We start from the raw sequence: 19,070 nt of genomic DNA on the forward strand, positions 1-19,070 counted from the left end.
AATATTAAAATTTATTAAAATAAACTAATATAATATATTATTAATTTATAATATTAAAAAATTTTAAAAAAAAAAAAAAAAAAAAAAAAAAAACACATCATTATTTTTTTTGTAAGTAAACATTTTGTGTTATTTTTAAATATGTGGTTACTTTTGTACTTTGAAAAAAAAAAAAAAAAAAAAATATATATATATATATATATTTATATATATATTTATATTTATATATAATTTTTGTAATTTTTATGTTAATTAAAAGCTTATCATTTTCATTCTTTTCTTCCTTTTTCTAATATGGTCCAATAATTTTAATGTCTTTTAAAATATGTGACATTGTAATTATAAAGATGATGATATGATAAATTAACCTATAAATATAATAACAACAAAATATATATATTTGTGTGTGTGTTTATTTTGGGGGGGTATGAGGGGGAATATGTAAGAATATAATTATTTTAATTATTCTGCACGGTCTCATGATATAATATATATATAATATTTATTATGTTGTGTCTATATTTTGTTTATTTCTTTATTTAAAGGATTAACTATATATATAGATATTTATCTAAATAGTAATTATTATATTAATAATTATTTATGAACATTATATAGAGATATTTTTATTTTTTAATATATTAATATATACTTTTCTATAATTCAATATATGTTTTGTATTTTTTCTTATTCTTATATGAGTATTTTTGATGTGTTTTTACCTTTTTCATTTATATCATTATTTTATAAATAAACATCAGCATGAAAATTATTTTTATAATGATTTGTTTGATTTATATTTTTAATTTTATAGTTTTGAATTAAATAATTTATAATTTTCTTAAATTTTGTTTTTTTGTTTTTTTGTTTTCTTATAAATTTTAATTTCCTTGATTTTTCAAAATTTGGAAAACATGACCAAATTTTTTTTTCTTTTTTTTTATATGATGCATTATCTATTGATATATTATTTCCTTCATTATTTATATACTTTTTTTTATCATCATTATATTTTATTTTTTGTATATTCTGTTTTAAACACTTAGATGTTAAATTAATTTCTTCTTCATTTTTAATATTTTTGTTAACATTTATAATTTCATCGTTATATTTTTTTGAATTGATAAATAGAACCTGTTCATGAAGTTGCTCGTTGTGTCTTATGGTTTTGAAGTTTTTACATTTTTTGTCTTCATTATATAAATGCATATTTTCATCCTTCATATTTTCTTTTTTTTTTTGTGATATCTTCTTAAAAATGTGTGCAAATTCGAAAAATCTTTTGATACTTTTTTTAATTTTTTTTTTATTTTTTCCTCCTTCTTTGTGTTGATTATATGAATGTTCATGTGATAATAAATATTTATGATGAAAATTTTTATTTGTGGTTTCCAACGTGTTTGATACATATCTACCTACACTTAAATCTACACCTCCACTACAATAACAATAACAACTAATATTATTATTATTATTATTATTTTCATTTTTGTGATACGTTTTATAATTATATGCAAGGGCAGAGTAATTCATTTCATTAAGAAAAAAAGAATTATGAAAAGGGTTGGTGTTAATTAAGAAATTATTAATTTGATAAATCATAGAATATGGATGTGTTATATTTCTTTTTCTTTTTTTATTATTAGTTTTTATATTCTCCATATATGTTATATGATATTTTATTTCTTTAATTTTATCAAGTATATATTTACATAATTTATTTTTTTTTATTTCTATAAATAATTTATTTAATTTATTATTATTATTATTATTATTATTATTATTATTATTATATAATTTATCGTTAGTTATATTTGTATTAATATTATTATTTGTATAATATTTTATCTCATTTTCTTTTTTTGACATATCTTCAAAAATAATATCATCTGTTTGGGTTCTTAAAATATTATCAGTACATACTTTATTATCATTATTTATATAAATATATTTTTGGTTTGTTTTGTCTATGTATTTATCTTTATCTTGATTATCTCTTTGTATTATATTTATATTATCATCATAACTATTTATATATTCTATATATTTTTTATTTATACAGGTCTCATTTTGTAATGAATATTGTTCTGAAGATTTTTTTTTATTTACATATGCAACTTCATTATTATCTAAATTTCTATATGGAACATGTTTATTATTTGTGTAGTAAGATAAATTATTATATACTTGTGATATATTATTTCTATTAATATTTGAGGAATTTATATAATTTTTATAGCTGTCTGTTGTTTTAATATCTGTTTTATTAATATACATATCATCCATATCATTATCATATTTTATATAATTTTTGTTTGAAAAATAATTATTTTGATTTTTTTTTATAATAAAATTAAAAAAAAACTGAGTTAAGCTAGGAGATATATCACTTTTTAAAATGGACCATATAATTTTTTCATCAGGAATAATTTTTATTAAATTTTCATGTTTACTTTTTTTCTCATTAGAATATAAGATCATATCCTTGTTTATTATTGATATATCTGTAGGATTGTTAATAGAATTGTTTTCATAATTATCTATAATTCTATTATAATTATAATTATTTATATTTATATTTTTATTTATATTATTATCATCCTTGTTACAATATATCTTATTATTATACTCCCCTTGATAATTATATAGAATATGATTATTATAATCAGTCTTATTGTTGTATCTTAAATTGTTGTCGTTATCTCTATATTGATAATATCTATTACATTCATTTTTTTGATAATCATATTGATAATAATAATAATAATTATTACTACTATAGTTATTTTTATTATTATTATTATTATTATTATTATTATCATCATCTTTTTTATTATTATCATCTTTTTTATTATTATCATCATCATCATCTTTTCTTTTATCACTATCAGATTCAGAATCGCTACTACTTTCATCATTGTCAACATCATCCTTATTGGTCTTTTTATTTTTTTTCCTCTTATTCTTCTTCTTATTATTATTACCATTTCTATAATGCTCACCTTTCTCATTTGTTTTATCTTCATTCATATTATTTTGCGTGTATTCACTATTTCTATTGTCGATATTAATATGTATCATTTCATTTTTAAAACGTTCTACTTGTCCTCCATTTTGATAATATATATGACATTCATTCTTAGCTTGATAATTTATTGATAACGAACTGATTTCATTTTTTTCATCATCTATAACATATGAATTTTTTAAATGAAAAATTTTATTGTCAACAATTTGTGTTATAGGATATTTCTGTGTATCTTCATCTGATTTGGGTTTCTTATCTTTCTTTGTTTTATTTTCTTTTGGATTTTTTAAATACATGCTATATCTTTTTAAAACGTCATCTTTTTTATGGCATTTACTTTGCTTGTTTTTTTCCTTACCTTCTTCTTCACCCTTATCCTTGTCTTCTTTATCTGAGTATTTAAAACAGAAATTATGTTATGCATATAAGAAAAAATTTAAACAATATATATATATAATATAAAATATAAAATATAAAATATATACATATGTATGTATGCATATATATATATATATATATATATATGTGCGTGTGTGTGTGTGTGTGAAATAAAGCCATGCATTTATATAACATATAGACAATATATACACTATTACATAACAATTTAATTTTTGATTACTACTTTGTTTACTATTATTACTCATGATAAGATCATTTACACTATAAATACTACTATAGCATATCTTATTACTTCCACATTTAATACTAGAATAAGTATCATTTTGAATATAATTTTGATGATCATTATAATTAATATTTTCGTTGTCACTTGTATTAGAAATATAAGATACTCTTATGTGACAACTTTTTTTATCATAAAAATCATCATGAAGGTACTCATTATCTATGAGCACAATACTACAATAACTACTATCACTATAATAATTAATATGATAATTATTATATTTTTTATTACTAATGTGAAATTTTTTGTTTTTATTTATATAACTATTAGGATTTCTATTTATAGAATATATTTGTTGCTCATTAGTAAAATGCCTATTTGTATATTTTTTAAAAAAAAAATTTTTTTTTGATTTAATAATAATATTACCTATATTATTAGAATCCTTATTCAGAATTTGATCCATGGTTTCATATTCTTCTTGATTTATTACTTTTTTTAATTTTTTTTTTTTAACAAAATAATAAAAATAATGAGCATAAGTATTAATTAAAATTTTATAATTCATTAAATTTATTGTCTGATTTACAATGGAACCGATACGAATTTTTTGAGAACAACAAATAAGACAATAAGAATAACCACTCTTTATATTATTACATAAATTAACATGATCTATTTTTGAACTTATAGTACTCATTCGAATATTAGAACCAAATTCTAAAGATATCTTAACAGCATATTCAAAAACACCTAATGCATACATATAATGATATAATTCATTTACTTTCATAAATCTTACCTTGCCATAATCCAATCCATTTTGTAATAATAATTTTGTAGTTTTTTCAGCATCTCTATGATGATGTTCTCGAATTTCTTTTAATATAAGTTTTCTTCCTATATCACCTAATGGTCTATTAAATGATGGATGCCATATTCTTCTTATATTATATATAATATTTGTGCACTCATTAAAATTATATAAATTACATACATATTTATTTAATAAAATATCTTTTAAAATATATCCTTTCTTTATTTTTACATCAAAGTCATAATAATATTTATAATTATCCAACTCTCCTTTATATTTTTCAAGTATATTCTCATAATTAATACTTTCGTTCTCACTCTCATCATTATCACAACATTCAATATCTACACAACAATCACCATCTATGTTATTATTACAACATGTATTATCTATATGGTCATCATTCTTTTCATCTGTTTTTATATGTAAGCAATTTTGTTTTTTTATTTTTTTTCTCTTTTTCTTTCTTCGTTGTTCATCATTTGTATCTACCCCATCATTTGTATCTTCTACCCCATCATTTGTATCTTCTGCCTCATCATTTATATCTACCTCATCATTTATATCTACCTCATCATTTATGTCTACCCCACCATTTATATCTACCCCATCATTTATATCTACCCCACCATTTATATCTTCTTCATTTTTGTCTCTGTTCCCTTCTTTTTCCTTTTGAGCTATTAAAAAATTAATATATTGATGGAGACATTTCATATCATTATGAATCTGACAATCACATGATAACGTTTTCACCATACCATTTATAGAATTAGCACTTTTCTTACCATATCTTAGATGATTACATATATCATTTAAAGAATAAATACAAAAAGGGGTTCTTTTAATACGTTGTGATTCTGTTTCTAGGTTGATAATAGTTCCTCCTTTTTTTACGGTACCTCCAAAAGTTTTGGCTTTTCGAATTTTCTTATTTTTTTTACTATTATTTTCATTATTATTTATCATATTATTTTTCTTATCTTCTTTTACGTTCTTGTTATTCTTTTTCTTTCCATCGTTATTATTACATTTTTTATTCTTACTCTGTTTCATATTAATGTTCAGACTCACACTTTTTTGGTAATTCTCATCAATCCCTTCTTCATTCACGCAATCATCTTCTTGTTTAAAATAATTCGGATCATTATTATTTATATTACAATGTGGGTTATAACCATTATCTAGGAACTCATTTTTATAATTATTATGTTGAAGGTGAGATGATCCTGCGCACATATTAGAATCTATAATTGGCGATGAAGAAAGAATCACATCTTGCTTCTCATTTATATTTGGTAGTTTGTTAATATTAATATTATTATTATTACCATGTGTACATATAAAATTAGAGTTGGGCCTAATATTATTATTAGACGAAGTAGATGTAAAGTATATATCATTTTGTGGGATCATTTGAATATTTTCATTGAGTTCATTATTATTTATTAGTATATTATTTTGTTGAATCCCATTTTTATTTATATCAAATTGGTTAGTTAGATGAATATTATCAGAAGATATTTGGTTAGATTGTATGTTTTCAGTGTACATACTATGATCATGATTAATGTTATAATTGTTATTATTATAGTAATTACTATTATTACTATTATTATTATTATTTATTAACATATTATTTGTATTTATATAATTATTGTTTAAAGCTGGAGGTATTTCATTATAAGTATCATAAGGAGCATCGTTGACATTATGAAGAATAGAAGTAATATCGTTACTCTTATAATTATAACAACAACTACTACTATTATTATTATTATTATTATTGTTATTATTTGGTTGGTTTTTTATAAATGCCATATTACACGTATTAATCATATTTACATTATTTATATGCATACTCTTCATATTAATATTTCTATTATTTATATTTATGTTATTTACATTCATATTATTAACATTTAAATTATTCACATCATATGTATTATTATATAAATGGTTGTTGTTATGGTTTAGAATCTTTGTGCCAGAAACTTGGTCATTTGTATATCTATTATCATTAATATAATAATAATAATTATTATTATTAATATTATTATTATTATTAATATTATTATTATTTTCTTCAAGATACACATTATTTTCATTATTTATATAACAACCATTATTAACATCTATATTTTTATTTATACTATTTGTATTATTCATCATATATTCAGATTGTTCATTTCCCTCTTTTGAAATATCGTCCTGGTTCTCTACATTCATCATTTTATAATTTTCATTGATTTTATTACCTTGTGCATATAATATGGATTCCTTATTCATATTTATTCCTTTACTTATCATATCATTATTATCATAATTTTTTTTTGCATTTATCTCATAATTATTGTTTTTATTATAATCTACTGTTTGATTTATAGAAACATTATTATAAGAAGAATGAGTATATCCTTTTTCTATACCTATATTTATATTTTTGTTTACTTCTTCATTTTTATAATCATTTTCTATATTATATATATAATTATTTTCATTTGTATTATATACAAAATTTTTATTAATTCTTTGTAAGAATACTAAGTCATTAGTCTCTTCTTCTTTTTCAATTTGTTCATGTTCATTTTCTATTATTTGATTTTTTAATTGTTCATTATTATGTTCTACACATTTGTTTATTACATTATAATCATTTAAAATATTTTTGGTATTTTTATATTCGTTTTCTTTTTTTATTTGTAAAGATATATCATTTTTTATTTTTCCTCCTGTTTCTATTTCATATGGGTCTAATTTATTTATATTATTATCTTGTGAATAACAATTAAAATAATCATAATAATTATTATTATTATTATCATAATTATTATTATTATCATAATTATTATTATTATTATCATAATTATTATTATTTATTGTATCATATACCTCCCTATCCATTGATACCTCTTTATTCTCATCTTTATCTTCATCTTCATCTTCATCTTCATCTTCATCTTCATCTTTATCTTTATCTTCATCTTTGTTCATATTATCTCTTTCTATCTTATTTATATCATTTTCATTAACTGGATTGGAAATATTTACATTTCTAGAATCTAACATGGTATTTGATTCATATACTTTCAAATTATTATTTATATCCACCATTTCATTGTTTTTATTCATCATGTGATAATTCTCACAGCCACTTATAGGTGTATTATCAAAATCAGTTTTGTTCATATTTGCCTGCACCTCTCCATTTTCAACAGAATGGTCATAATTATTCATAATATTATGATTATATGAAATATTCTGATTATACATACCATTTTGATCATCCAATTGATTATATTCATTTAAATTTTTTGATGAGTTCTCCATATAATTGTCACATTCTTCATTAATCTGATAGATTGTGTCATATCCTGTTTGTATTAAATTCCCTTTTGTATCTTTTTTTGTCGTTTCACATTTTTTTTGTTCCGTATTTATACTAGTAGGAAAAGAATTATAAGTGCTATTTCTTGTCTTGTTTTCTTTTTCATTTTTTAAGAATTTATTTTGAATAATATTATGTGTATAATAAAAATTATTAGGTTTCATATTCTTAGTATATAAAATAGTTTGTTTGTTATACGTATTTGTGCTATTCGAGCGTAAACATATTTTTTTTGAGGGATTATTATTTCTATCATATATTTCTTTATCATTTGAAGAAGAAATATGTTGATAATAATAATTTTCATAATTGTTATTCATATTATTATAATTATTATATGTATTATTCAAATAATTGTTTTCCTTTAAATGATTTCCATCTTGTCTATTCTCCATGTTATAAGGAGTGTTCTTCATCATAGGTTCAATATTATTATGATATGGACCAGAATTATTATCATATTGACTATAATTATTATAAAGTTGACTATAATTATTATTATGTTGACTATAATTATTATAATGTTGACTATAATTATTATAATGTTGACTATAATTATTATAATGTTGACTATAATTATTATAATGTTGACTATAATTATTATAATGTTGACTATAATTATTATAATGTTGACTATAATTATTATAATGTTGAATATAATTATTATTATGTTGAATATAATTATTATTATAATATTGATTATCCTTATTTGTAATATTATAAATATTCATGTTTCTTTTAGGCATAGATTCATAAGTAGTATTATATATAAAGGTTTTATTCATATGAATATCATTCTTATCCTTTATATTATTTGATTTCTCTTCTTTATAATCCATATTTGTTGTCATATGATCATATATTGAATTATTTCCATATTGCATATCTTCATTATTATTCTCATTATCATGACTATTGCTTGTCATATGGATATTTATCATCTCTACATTATTATCATTATAAGGACCTTTATTAAAACAATTTTCTTCTTTTTCATTCATATATATCAAAGGATTTATATAATTTCTATTTACTGTGTTTTCTTGGATACCTATAGAATTATCCATATCATAATTATCAACATGAGATTGGTTGCACAATAAAGATATATTTTTTTCTATTTCTTTAGTTATATCATCTTTATCGTTATTTTGTGCATCTTCATAATCATTCCTACTGTTATGAAAATTGTGTTTTGTATGTTCACAGTTGTCATTATAATTATAATTATAATTATTGTTATAATAATTATTATAATTATTATTATTATTATTGTCATTATTACATGATTGTGATATATTTCTACATACGTTGAACATCCTCATTTTATTAGATCCCAAATTATAATAACTCCCAATACCATCTGTTATGGTGTTCCTTATATTATTATCATTTATTATATCACTGCTAACAATTTCATTGTTCAGAATATCATTACTCAACATGTCGTTATTTAAAATATCCTCGTTCATATGTTTATTTTCTTTCATATAATTATTATCCATTTTTTGTTCATTCCTTATATTGTTGTTTATATAATTCTTATAATAATTTAATGTGTCCATATTCGCATTCATATGAGAATTATTTAATATATTTCTATTCAACATCATATTTCCAGCATTGTTATTATTAAATATCATGGGATTTAGAGGTTGTGAATATGAATAAAATTCACTTATACATTTCTCCTTTTCAATCATATGTTTATTATTATTATTATTATTATTATTATTATTATTATTCATTATTTTTTGATTTATATAATTTTCTGGATATTTTTTATTTTTTATCATATGCACATTAATATCTTTCATATTTAAAGAACTTACATTTAAAGTTGGTCTGGAAGAAATATTCATATTTTTATAATTATCTCCTTCATTTATTATATTACTATTTCTAGAACAACTATTTGTAATTTTTTCATTTTTATTTTCTCTAATGTCTCTAGCTTGATCAGATGATACACTTTGATTCACATTATATACATACGAAGCATGAAATAAATTTTCTTCATTTGTTTTATGTTCATTGTTATTATTATATGTAGCATGTTCTCTTAAATTTTTATAATTCCTTTGGTCATTAGGAAAAATATATTTATCTCTAAATATTGTATTCTTCTTGTGATTAGGAGATATTTCTTTTCTATACGAATAAGTTCTTACAATTGCATTATTGCATCTAGTATCTCTATTGGATACATAATTCTTATCAAGATTAGAATCAACACATTGTGAGTAATATCTCCTGTCTGTACTTTCTGAAGTATTTGATATTAACATATCATTATTCTTTTTATAATATATATCATTATTACAATAATTATTCTTATCATCATCGTTGCTTTTTATATTATTTCCTTGGTTATTTGGAATAGGTGCATTTAGACATATCGTTTTATTTTGTGTATATATTCTGTTAATATGTGGATCATTAGAACTATCTTCTTTCATCTTGTTAATACATTAAATATATCTATACATACATATATATATATATATATATATTTATTTATTTATAATGACAAAAAGAAAGATGTTGTAAATAATTAGTAGGTAAGTATATAATAAATTATTATATAATAATAACTAAATAAATTGTTTCTCAAAAATATATATATATATATATATATGTATAATATGACATGTTAAATGTGTTATAATAAAGTGTCAATTGAACTATAGTTTTAAATAAATAAATAAATATATATATATATATATATATATATATATATAGACATAAAATATATATATGTCTATTTATCATATATATATATATATATATATATATATAGACATAAAATATATATATGTCTATTTATCCACTTTTTGAAATATATAAATATATGTTCTTATTCTCAATATTTTTATATATAAACTCTTTTTTTTTTTTTTTTTTTTTTTTTTTTTATTATAAGAAATAAAACACATGAAAAAAAAATTTTAAATTAAAAATAGAATAATAAAATAAATAAAAAAAAAAAAATTATTTATAAATTAAATTGCATAGAAATATTCTTTCTTTATCTTGCCTATATAAAATTAGAAGCATGAAATCTTTATATAATCTTAATTATATTATAAACATACACATATATATATATATATTAAAATGTAATATATTTGAATATGTATAGCTATTATCGCTCTATATTTATTTTCATATATACTAATTGAAACACTAATAATATGTATGAATACTTTTTGAATAATAATAAGAAATATTCTTACTATAAAAATAAGAAAAGAAATATAATAATTCTATATCTATTAATATATATATATATATGTTAAAACTATTTGTTTTTATATACTTTAATATTATTGAAAGTAAAATAAAGAAATAAAATATTTTATTTATATACATGTAAAAATATATAAATTGTATTTTGTTTTCTTTCTATATATATGTGTGGAAATAATTTTTAAAATATCAAGTTCACACTCATATGGAAGTGTGTGCCAAGGAATATAAATGAAAGCATATAAAAAAAAAGAAAAAAAAAAAAAAAAAAAATATATACATACATATATATATGTTATATTGGAATATGTATTGCTAAATGTTTGTATATATATATATATATATTATTACTACTATATTATTGATCTAACTATTTTTTTTTTTTTTTTTTTTTTTTTTTGAGGTACCATAAAAAAAAAGTATATATATACATATAATTATTATATGTATATATTATTTCAAGCTCTTTTTCTTACACACAATAATTATTGTGTAAATAATTAAAAATTATAAAGAATGAAAATAAAATATGTATGTGCAATTATACTTCTATAAAAATATATTGTAGGAAAATAATTATATGTATATAAAATAACTACAAAAATGAATATATATATATATATATATATATATATATATATGTATATATATATGTGTATCTATATCCAGTTTATATACAGTTATATTTAAAGAAAAAAAAAATTGTAAGAAAGATAATAATAGAAAATCTTTATCATAAATAATATATATATATATATTTATTTATTTATTATTTTTTTTTCATTATATAAATCATTCTCAATTAGATAAACTAAAAAGAATCATACAAAACTGCATGCAAGGAAGAAGAAAAAAAAAAAAATAATTATGATAATCAAAAAATGTGTAGAGCATACAAGATATATATATATATATTTATTTATATGAAAATTTGTTAACAGTATGTAATAAAAAAAGAATAATCTTATATATATATATATATATATATTATGAAATGTTTTTCATTTTTTCTTTGTAATTTTTTATCACATTTTATATACATGTCAGGAAAAATAAAATATAAGAAAGTCATATTTTTATCATAAATACACACAATAAATAAATGTAAAAACTATATTTATAAAAAAATATGTAGTCATTCACATATATATTATAACATTTAACTTAAATTAATACATAAAATGAATTAGTTCATTATTTAAATATAATATTTAAGCCATTACATAACTTTTTATTAATATATATATATATATATATATATATTTGTAATGTATCACATATATATAAACAAAAAAATATCATTATAAAAAAAAAAAAATACATAATAAAATAACTGTATATCCATTAAAAGTTCTGAGCTAACTAAAATATTCATATGTAGATATTATATATATATATATATATATATTTATATATAATCTTTTTTTAATATTATAAACTTGCATTATATATATTCTTCATATACATTTTTTGAAAAACATTCTTTCTATAGAAATCACACATTTGAACTTTCATAATATCAATAATATATATATATATATATATATATTTATAATTGTAGAAGGATGTGTATATAATATAAATAATTATATATGTAAATATATCTAAGAATATGTAAGAATGATTATACTTGGCATTAATATATGAGTAATACTTTCTTCAATATATTTCTTTTTCTAATAATGTGTCATCATAGAAAAAAAAAAAGAAGAAAAGGGAAAAATATAATATAATATATATATATATTTATAATATATCACATTTTCATACTCTATTTAAATGTATTCTCAACACATTAAGTTCTTTTTATATAACATTCATGACATATCAAAAAAAATAAAATAAAAAATAAAAAAAATTAATAAATAATATAGGTCAATATATATATTTATATTTATTTTTTTTTTTTTTTATAATTTCCATTATAATATAAAATTTTTAAAATAATATTTTAAGTGTGTACTAAAATGTGTATTTTTTTTTTTTTTCTATTATTTTTGGAAATTATTTGAATAGTGTGTAATATAAATAAATTGATTAAACACTTAATATAATATATATATATATATATATATAATATACATATTATTTTTATTATGGAACGTAATAAAATGTACATACGTTTTTCATATATGTGTTATATGAGCTATATGTATAATATATATAGTACATATATCACATATATATATATATGTTATATTTTTTTCTTTTTTTTGCACTTATTATTTATATATGAGTAAATATCAATATTAATTATTAAAAAACTCATAATATATATATTTCACATATATATTTATATATATATTAAGGAATTATTTTTAATAATGTGCATCCTATCGTTCGACTCATCTTTTAATAAATGTAGTATTTAATATAAACCATCTACATAAAAAAAAAAAAAAATTAAAAAAAAATTCAACAAACCTTTAAATATATGTGTGTATGGAATATAATTATATTAATCAAGGTCTATGCAGTGCTTATATATAAACACATAGGTGAAAATTTATTTATATATTTAAACATTAATAGTTTATATATATCACATTTATTTTATACATTGTGTGTATAAATCAATTAAACCATATCTATTTTATAAACTTATCCTTATTATGAAAGAGGGAAATTTATTCTAAAATTTTTTTTTTTTTTTTACACCTCGAAATGGTATGATATGAGTGTTTCATAATTTGATATATATATTATATATATTATATACATATATATATATAATTATCATGACATTTTGTATTTATCCTTAATTGTTTTATTTAAACACATAAATTTTTAATATTACATGGTATGCAGGAAAAAAAAAAAAAAAATTATATAATGTAAAACCTTTTCATTCAAGTATATATATTCCTTTTCTTCTTAAATATTAATGATGTGTAGAAACAAAATATTATTTCCTTTATTACACGAAATTATATACTTCTAGATCTTATATAAAAAGAAAAAATAAATAAACCTTTTATTATTTGGGTGTGTATTATAATACATGTTTTTAATTCTTTTCAAGAAAAATATATGAATTATATTCGTATTAAATGCTCTATTAATAAATAAAAGGTTTGGTATCCATTTCAATAAAAATGTAAATTATAGCCATAAAAAGAGAAAAAAAAAAAAATAAAATAAATAATAAATAAATAAAAATAAGTTCATTTTATAGCTATTTTTATATAAAAACAACCTTACGTGTTCATAAAATTATGAACATGAAATACGACAAAAAAAAAAAAAAAAATAAATAAAATAATAAATAAGTAAAAATAAAATAAAAATATACAAATATAATAATTGGTTATTATAATAGTAAAATAAAATAAATGTATAAATCCTTATTGAATTTTTGATTTGTAGGTATAAATGCAAATCTACATTTATATGAATAATAGAAATGTACTGATTAGTAAATAATAAAATGAACACACATATATATAATATATATATATATATATATATATATATATATATTTATTTATTTATATATTTATGCAATTTATTCCTTTTAATAAAAAAAAATATGTAACACTTATGTTAGAATTTTTTTTTTTTTTTTTTTTTTTTTCTTTTTTTGAATCGTTAAATATAAATTTTTTCTACTCGTTATTATAGTGGTTTGAAATTTTATTATTTTTTTTATTTTGTTTGAAAGTTCTATGATTATTTTATAAAATGAGAAATATATAGATATGAACAGTTCCATTCTTTTTTCTCATTTGAAAGAATTCACAATAAGAAATAAAAAATATTTTTTGTATGAAGAATCACAAAAGAATTATAAAAGTTGTATTGTATGGTATATGAACCATTATCAACGTTTAAGTGGATCAATAAGAAGATATTCAAATGTGTTGGGTCAATTAGTTGACCGGAAAAAAAAAAACTTGGTAAATATAGAAAAGGGTAATGAAATTTTAAAAAGTTATAAAAGAGTAAACTTAAAGAAGATATTGAAGGATGGTGATAAAAAGAAGGAGAGTTATGAAAATGAAAATATTATAAATGAAAATATTATAAATGAAAATATTGTAAGTGAAAATATTATAAGTGAAAATATTATAAGTGAAAATATTATAAATGAAAATATTATAAGTGAAAATATTATAAGTGATAATATTGTTAATAAAGCGATTAAGTATGATGAAGGCGAAAAGCGGATTAATAAAAATAATATGAATATGAAAAATAAAAACATTTATGATATAAATACCAATAGTAGTACATTTTATACACATAATCATATAAATGATGAAAATGTAAAGAATTCTGTAGATGAATTATTTTGCACAAAAGAAAAGAAAAAACAACTAATGAAAAGAATTATATTTCAGAATAATCATGATTATATGCATTTAATTGAAAGATATGAAGAATATAAAGCAAAACAAGAAGATGAATTTTATAATTCCAGTTATGAAAAAAATGAAGAATGTTCATCTTACCCATCCTTTATTAAAAAAAAAGAGGAAAATAAATGTAATGATGATAACAACAATAATAATGTAAATGAAAAAATGTATGAGGAAGAAAATAATAAATGTAAACAAAATAATAATAATAATAATAATAATAATAGTAATAGTAATAATAATGATGTGCATTATTATTTATATGAAGTAGATAAAGATAATGAAGAATCTAATGTAAATATGCACTTTAATTTTTTAAAAAAAAATTTAAACATTTCTATATTTCCTGAGATAGGAAAGAAAGATATATTAGAAAGTTGTAAACGTAAGAAGAATATGCAAAATGAAATAAATAAAAATAGTGATATAAAAAATATTTTTAACAATGATATTTATTTTTGGAAAAAAAGGAAAGTTCATCGAGCTATTGGTTGGGATTTAATCCCAGCTAATTTGAAAAAGAAGGATGATATCATAGATGTGTCAGAATTGACATATGGTCATTTACAAAATTGTAAATCTGAAGAGCTAAAGGAAGATAATAATAGAGAGGTGGTATATAAAGATGATGATAATAGTAATAATAATAAGATTACTAAATTATTGAAGAAGCAACATATTAATGAGGACATAGAGAAAAAAATAGGAAAAGAAAATATTTCTAATATAAAAGGTATCTCCGTTGAAGAAAATATTTCTATGGAAGAAAAGAAAAGTGATATGAATACACAACTTAATGATATAAATTTAAATAAAGAAGAATGTGAAAAAAAAAAAAAAAGTTACATACAAAGAAGGGTGGCACCTTGCAATTTTTTAAAAAAATTAAATATATATAAAAGTGATGTAACCCTTTTAAATGATGATACTTTTACTATTCAAATGAAAAAAAATGTAGATATGATGTGGAAGGAAGATAACACAGAAATTAAGAAAGAAAAAGAAAAAGAAGAAGAAAAAAAAGAAGAAGAAAAAAAAGAAGAAAAAAAAACAAATAAAAAAACACATAAAATAACAAATAAATCAATGCAAGAACAAAAACTAATTGATATCCTTTTAAATAATGATAGCAATTTGAGTAATGTAGAAAAGATGGAATATAATAAGGGTGAGGTAAATAAAGAAGAGCAGGAATTGAACAAGGTAGATATAAAAAAAGAGGATGATGAATATGACGAAATTGTAGAGATTGATAGTTGTAAGAATGATAATATGAAAAATAATGAAAAGAATATGAAATATATTAATGATAGTTTTAATAATATGAATGGAGAGTATGACAGTTACGAATATCATGATAAGACATATGAAGGCATTGTTGATAATAGCAAGAATGTATTTAAAAAGATGAAGGAGAATTATGATATGTTCAAGAAGAATAATATGTCACCATATATATTAGAAGATTGTGAAAAATATATAAATTATTATTATGGTATAGAAAAAGAGGAAAAGATTAAAGAGCTTAGAAAATACGCTGATATGGATTTTTACGAAATAATGGGGAATGGTAATTTTAGTATAGAAGATTATAATATGTTGATTAAGAGTAAGATATTATTTAATAAAGAAGAGGAAGGTTTTCATTATTTTAATTTATTAAAAAAATATGATATAAGAATAAATATAGAAACATATAACAGTTTAATGTATACATGCATAGTACAAAAAAATGCAAAATTAAGTAGGTTAATATATTTACAGATAATAAAAGATTTGTTTATACCTAATAAAAATACGTTTTGTATATTAATAAAAGCTCACATATTAGATAAGGATATAAAGAGTGCATTTCATTTATATAGGAAGATGATAAAAGAGAATATTGAGGTAGATATAGTTATTTATTCAACCTTAATAGATGGCTTAATAAAAAATAAATTATATAAACGAGCAGAACAGTTTTTTAATTATATAGTAAATTATAAGAATGTAGTACCAGATGAGATATTATATACAATAATGATAAAAAATTGTGCATATAATAGAGAAGCCGAAAAATGTTTAAACTATTATGAGATTATGTTATCTGAGAATTTAAGAATAACCGATATAACTTTAATAGAGATAATAAATTGTTTATCAAGGAGGGAAGATTATTTTTATAAAGTGTTTTATTTTTATAATATATATGTATCTAATGAAATGAAAATAAATCACCGTCTAATGTTATATATGATTATAGCATGTTCAAATAAAGGAAATATAAAAAGATTAAAGGAGATATTAAAGACTATGAATAAAAATAAAATAAAAATAAGTGATGAAATGTATTGTTATATTGTTAGAACCTTTGCTAATAATTGTAAAGACAAACGTGTTAGTTTAAGTGAGCGTCATAATAATATAAAATACGCATGGAGGATTATATATGACTTACTGAAGGGTTCTTCTATTGGTATTAAATATATAGATAAGAAAAAATATGTGGGTGATATAGACCAAATTATATGTGAAAAGGAAAATATAACAAATAACCCTACTGATGATAATAAAATTCTTCAGACTTATAATAAAAAAAAAAATGACTGTGTTTCTGTTGATAGTGTTAATGATGTATATGAAAGGACCGAAGTCGATTCTTTTAGATCACATGAGAGTATAAACACTAAACTATTAAATAGTCTTATATTATTATATATAAATTGTGAATATTATGAATATGCAGTAAATATGTTGAAATATTTTTCTTATTTTGAATGTGTTCCAGATTATTATACTTTCCATATGTTATTTAATATGTTATATTACAAACTGAAGGATTATAGTAAGGTTCTATGTTTATATGATTATATGATAAATAACACAGAAAACAAGCCAAATGAGAAAATATTGAACTTGATATTAAATTGTGCTATACAAACAAAATCATCTAAAAATACTTTGTTTATATTACGTCAGATGTTTACATATAAAATATATCCATCTCCTCAAATGGTAAAAAAATTATATCATGTAGGAAGATATATAACAGAGATACAAATACTGATTAACAGTATGATATCTCAACAGAAGAAAGATGTATATGAAGTAAATTTAAAAGATAACCAGTTAATACAATTAAATATAGATGAGTATGAATTAAATTTATTTAAAGAAGGAAAAACATTCAAAACTAAAACTCCTTTAGATCAAGTTCGAGAACAGTTCTTTAAACGAAAGCAAAGAATAGAAAAGGAAAAAAGAATGTCTAAGAATAAAAAATCTTCAGATTGGTTGCCATATGGTCAATATCTTCAAAGTAAAAAGAAGGGTGGCGAGATGTATGCAAGGAGGGTAGATAGGCCTCGACCATCAGCACTTGACGAATAAATGAATAAAAAAAAAAAATATATTATATATATATTATGTATATATATATATATATATATATATATATGTATATTTTTTTTTTTTTTTTTTTTTTTTTTTTTTTTTTTTTTTAATTTAAAAAATTTTTTAAAAATAATTTTATATTTTAAAAATTTAAAAAAAAAAAAAAAAAAAAAAAAAAAAAAAAAAAAAAAAAAAAAAAAAAAAAAAAAAAAAAAAAAAAAAAAAAAAAA

The 19,070-nt window shown here is 19.1% G+C and overlaps 2 protein-coding genes across 3 annotated transcripts; one reads left to right on the forward strand and one right to left on the reverse strand.

The window, feature by feature from the left end:
* Positions 1 to 744: 744 nt before the first annotated feature.
* On the reverse strand, positions 745 to 10,317 carry PGSY75_1233200 (hypothetical protein; the record flags this gene model as incomplete). 2 transcript variants are annotated; one of them, XM_018786905.1, is made up of 2 exons in its annotated part: positions 745 to 3,419; positions 3,660 to 10,317. In XM_018786905.1, 2 exons carry the CDS (start codon positions 10,315 to 10,317, stop codon positions 745 to 747), a joined length of 9,333 nt encoding a protein of 3,110 aa, XP_018640771.1. The 2 variants fall into 2 exon arrangements, with proteins under 2 accessions (XP_018640771.1, XP_018640770.1); XM_018786906.1 differs by having other exon boundaries at positions 3,648 to 10,317.
* Positions 10,318 to 14,805: 4,488 nt separating this feature from the next.
* On the forward strand, positions 14,806 to 18,837 carry PGSY75_1233300 (putative pentatricopeptide repeat protein; the record flags this gene model as incomplete). The annotated part of the gene is made up of 1 exon (XM_018786907.1): positions 14,806 to 18,837. The coding sequence occupies one exon, from the start codon at positions 14,806 to 14,808 to the stop codon at positions 18,835 to 18,837; it is 4,032 nt and encodes a 1,343-aa protein (XP_018640772.1).
* Positions 18,838 to 19,070: the final 233 nt, after the last annotated feature.

Source organism: Plasmodium gaboni, chromosome 12 (assembly GCF_001602025.1).
Source record: "Plasmodium gaboni strain SY75 chromosome 12, whole genome shotgun sequence".
Lineage (NCBI taxonomy): Eukaryota > Apicomplexa > Aconoidasida > Haemosporida > Plasmodiidae > Plasmodium > Plasmodium gaboni.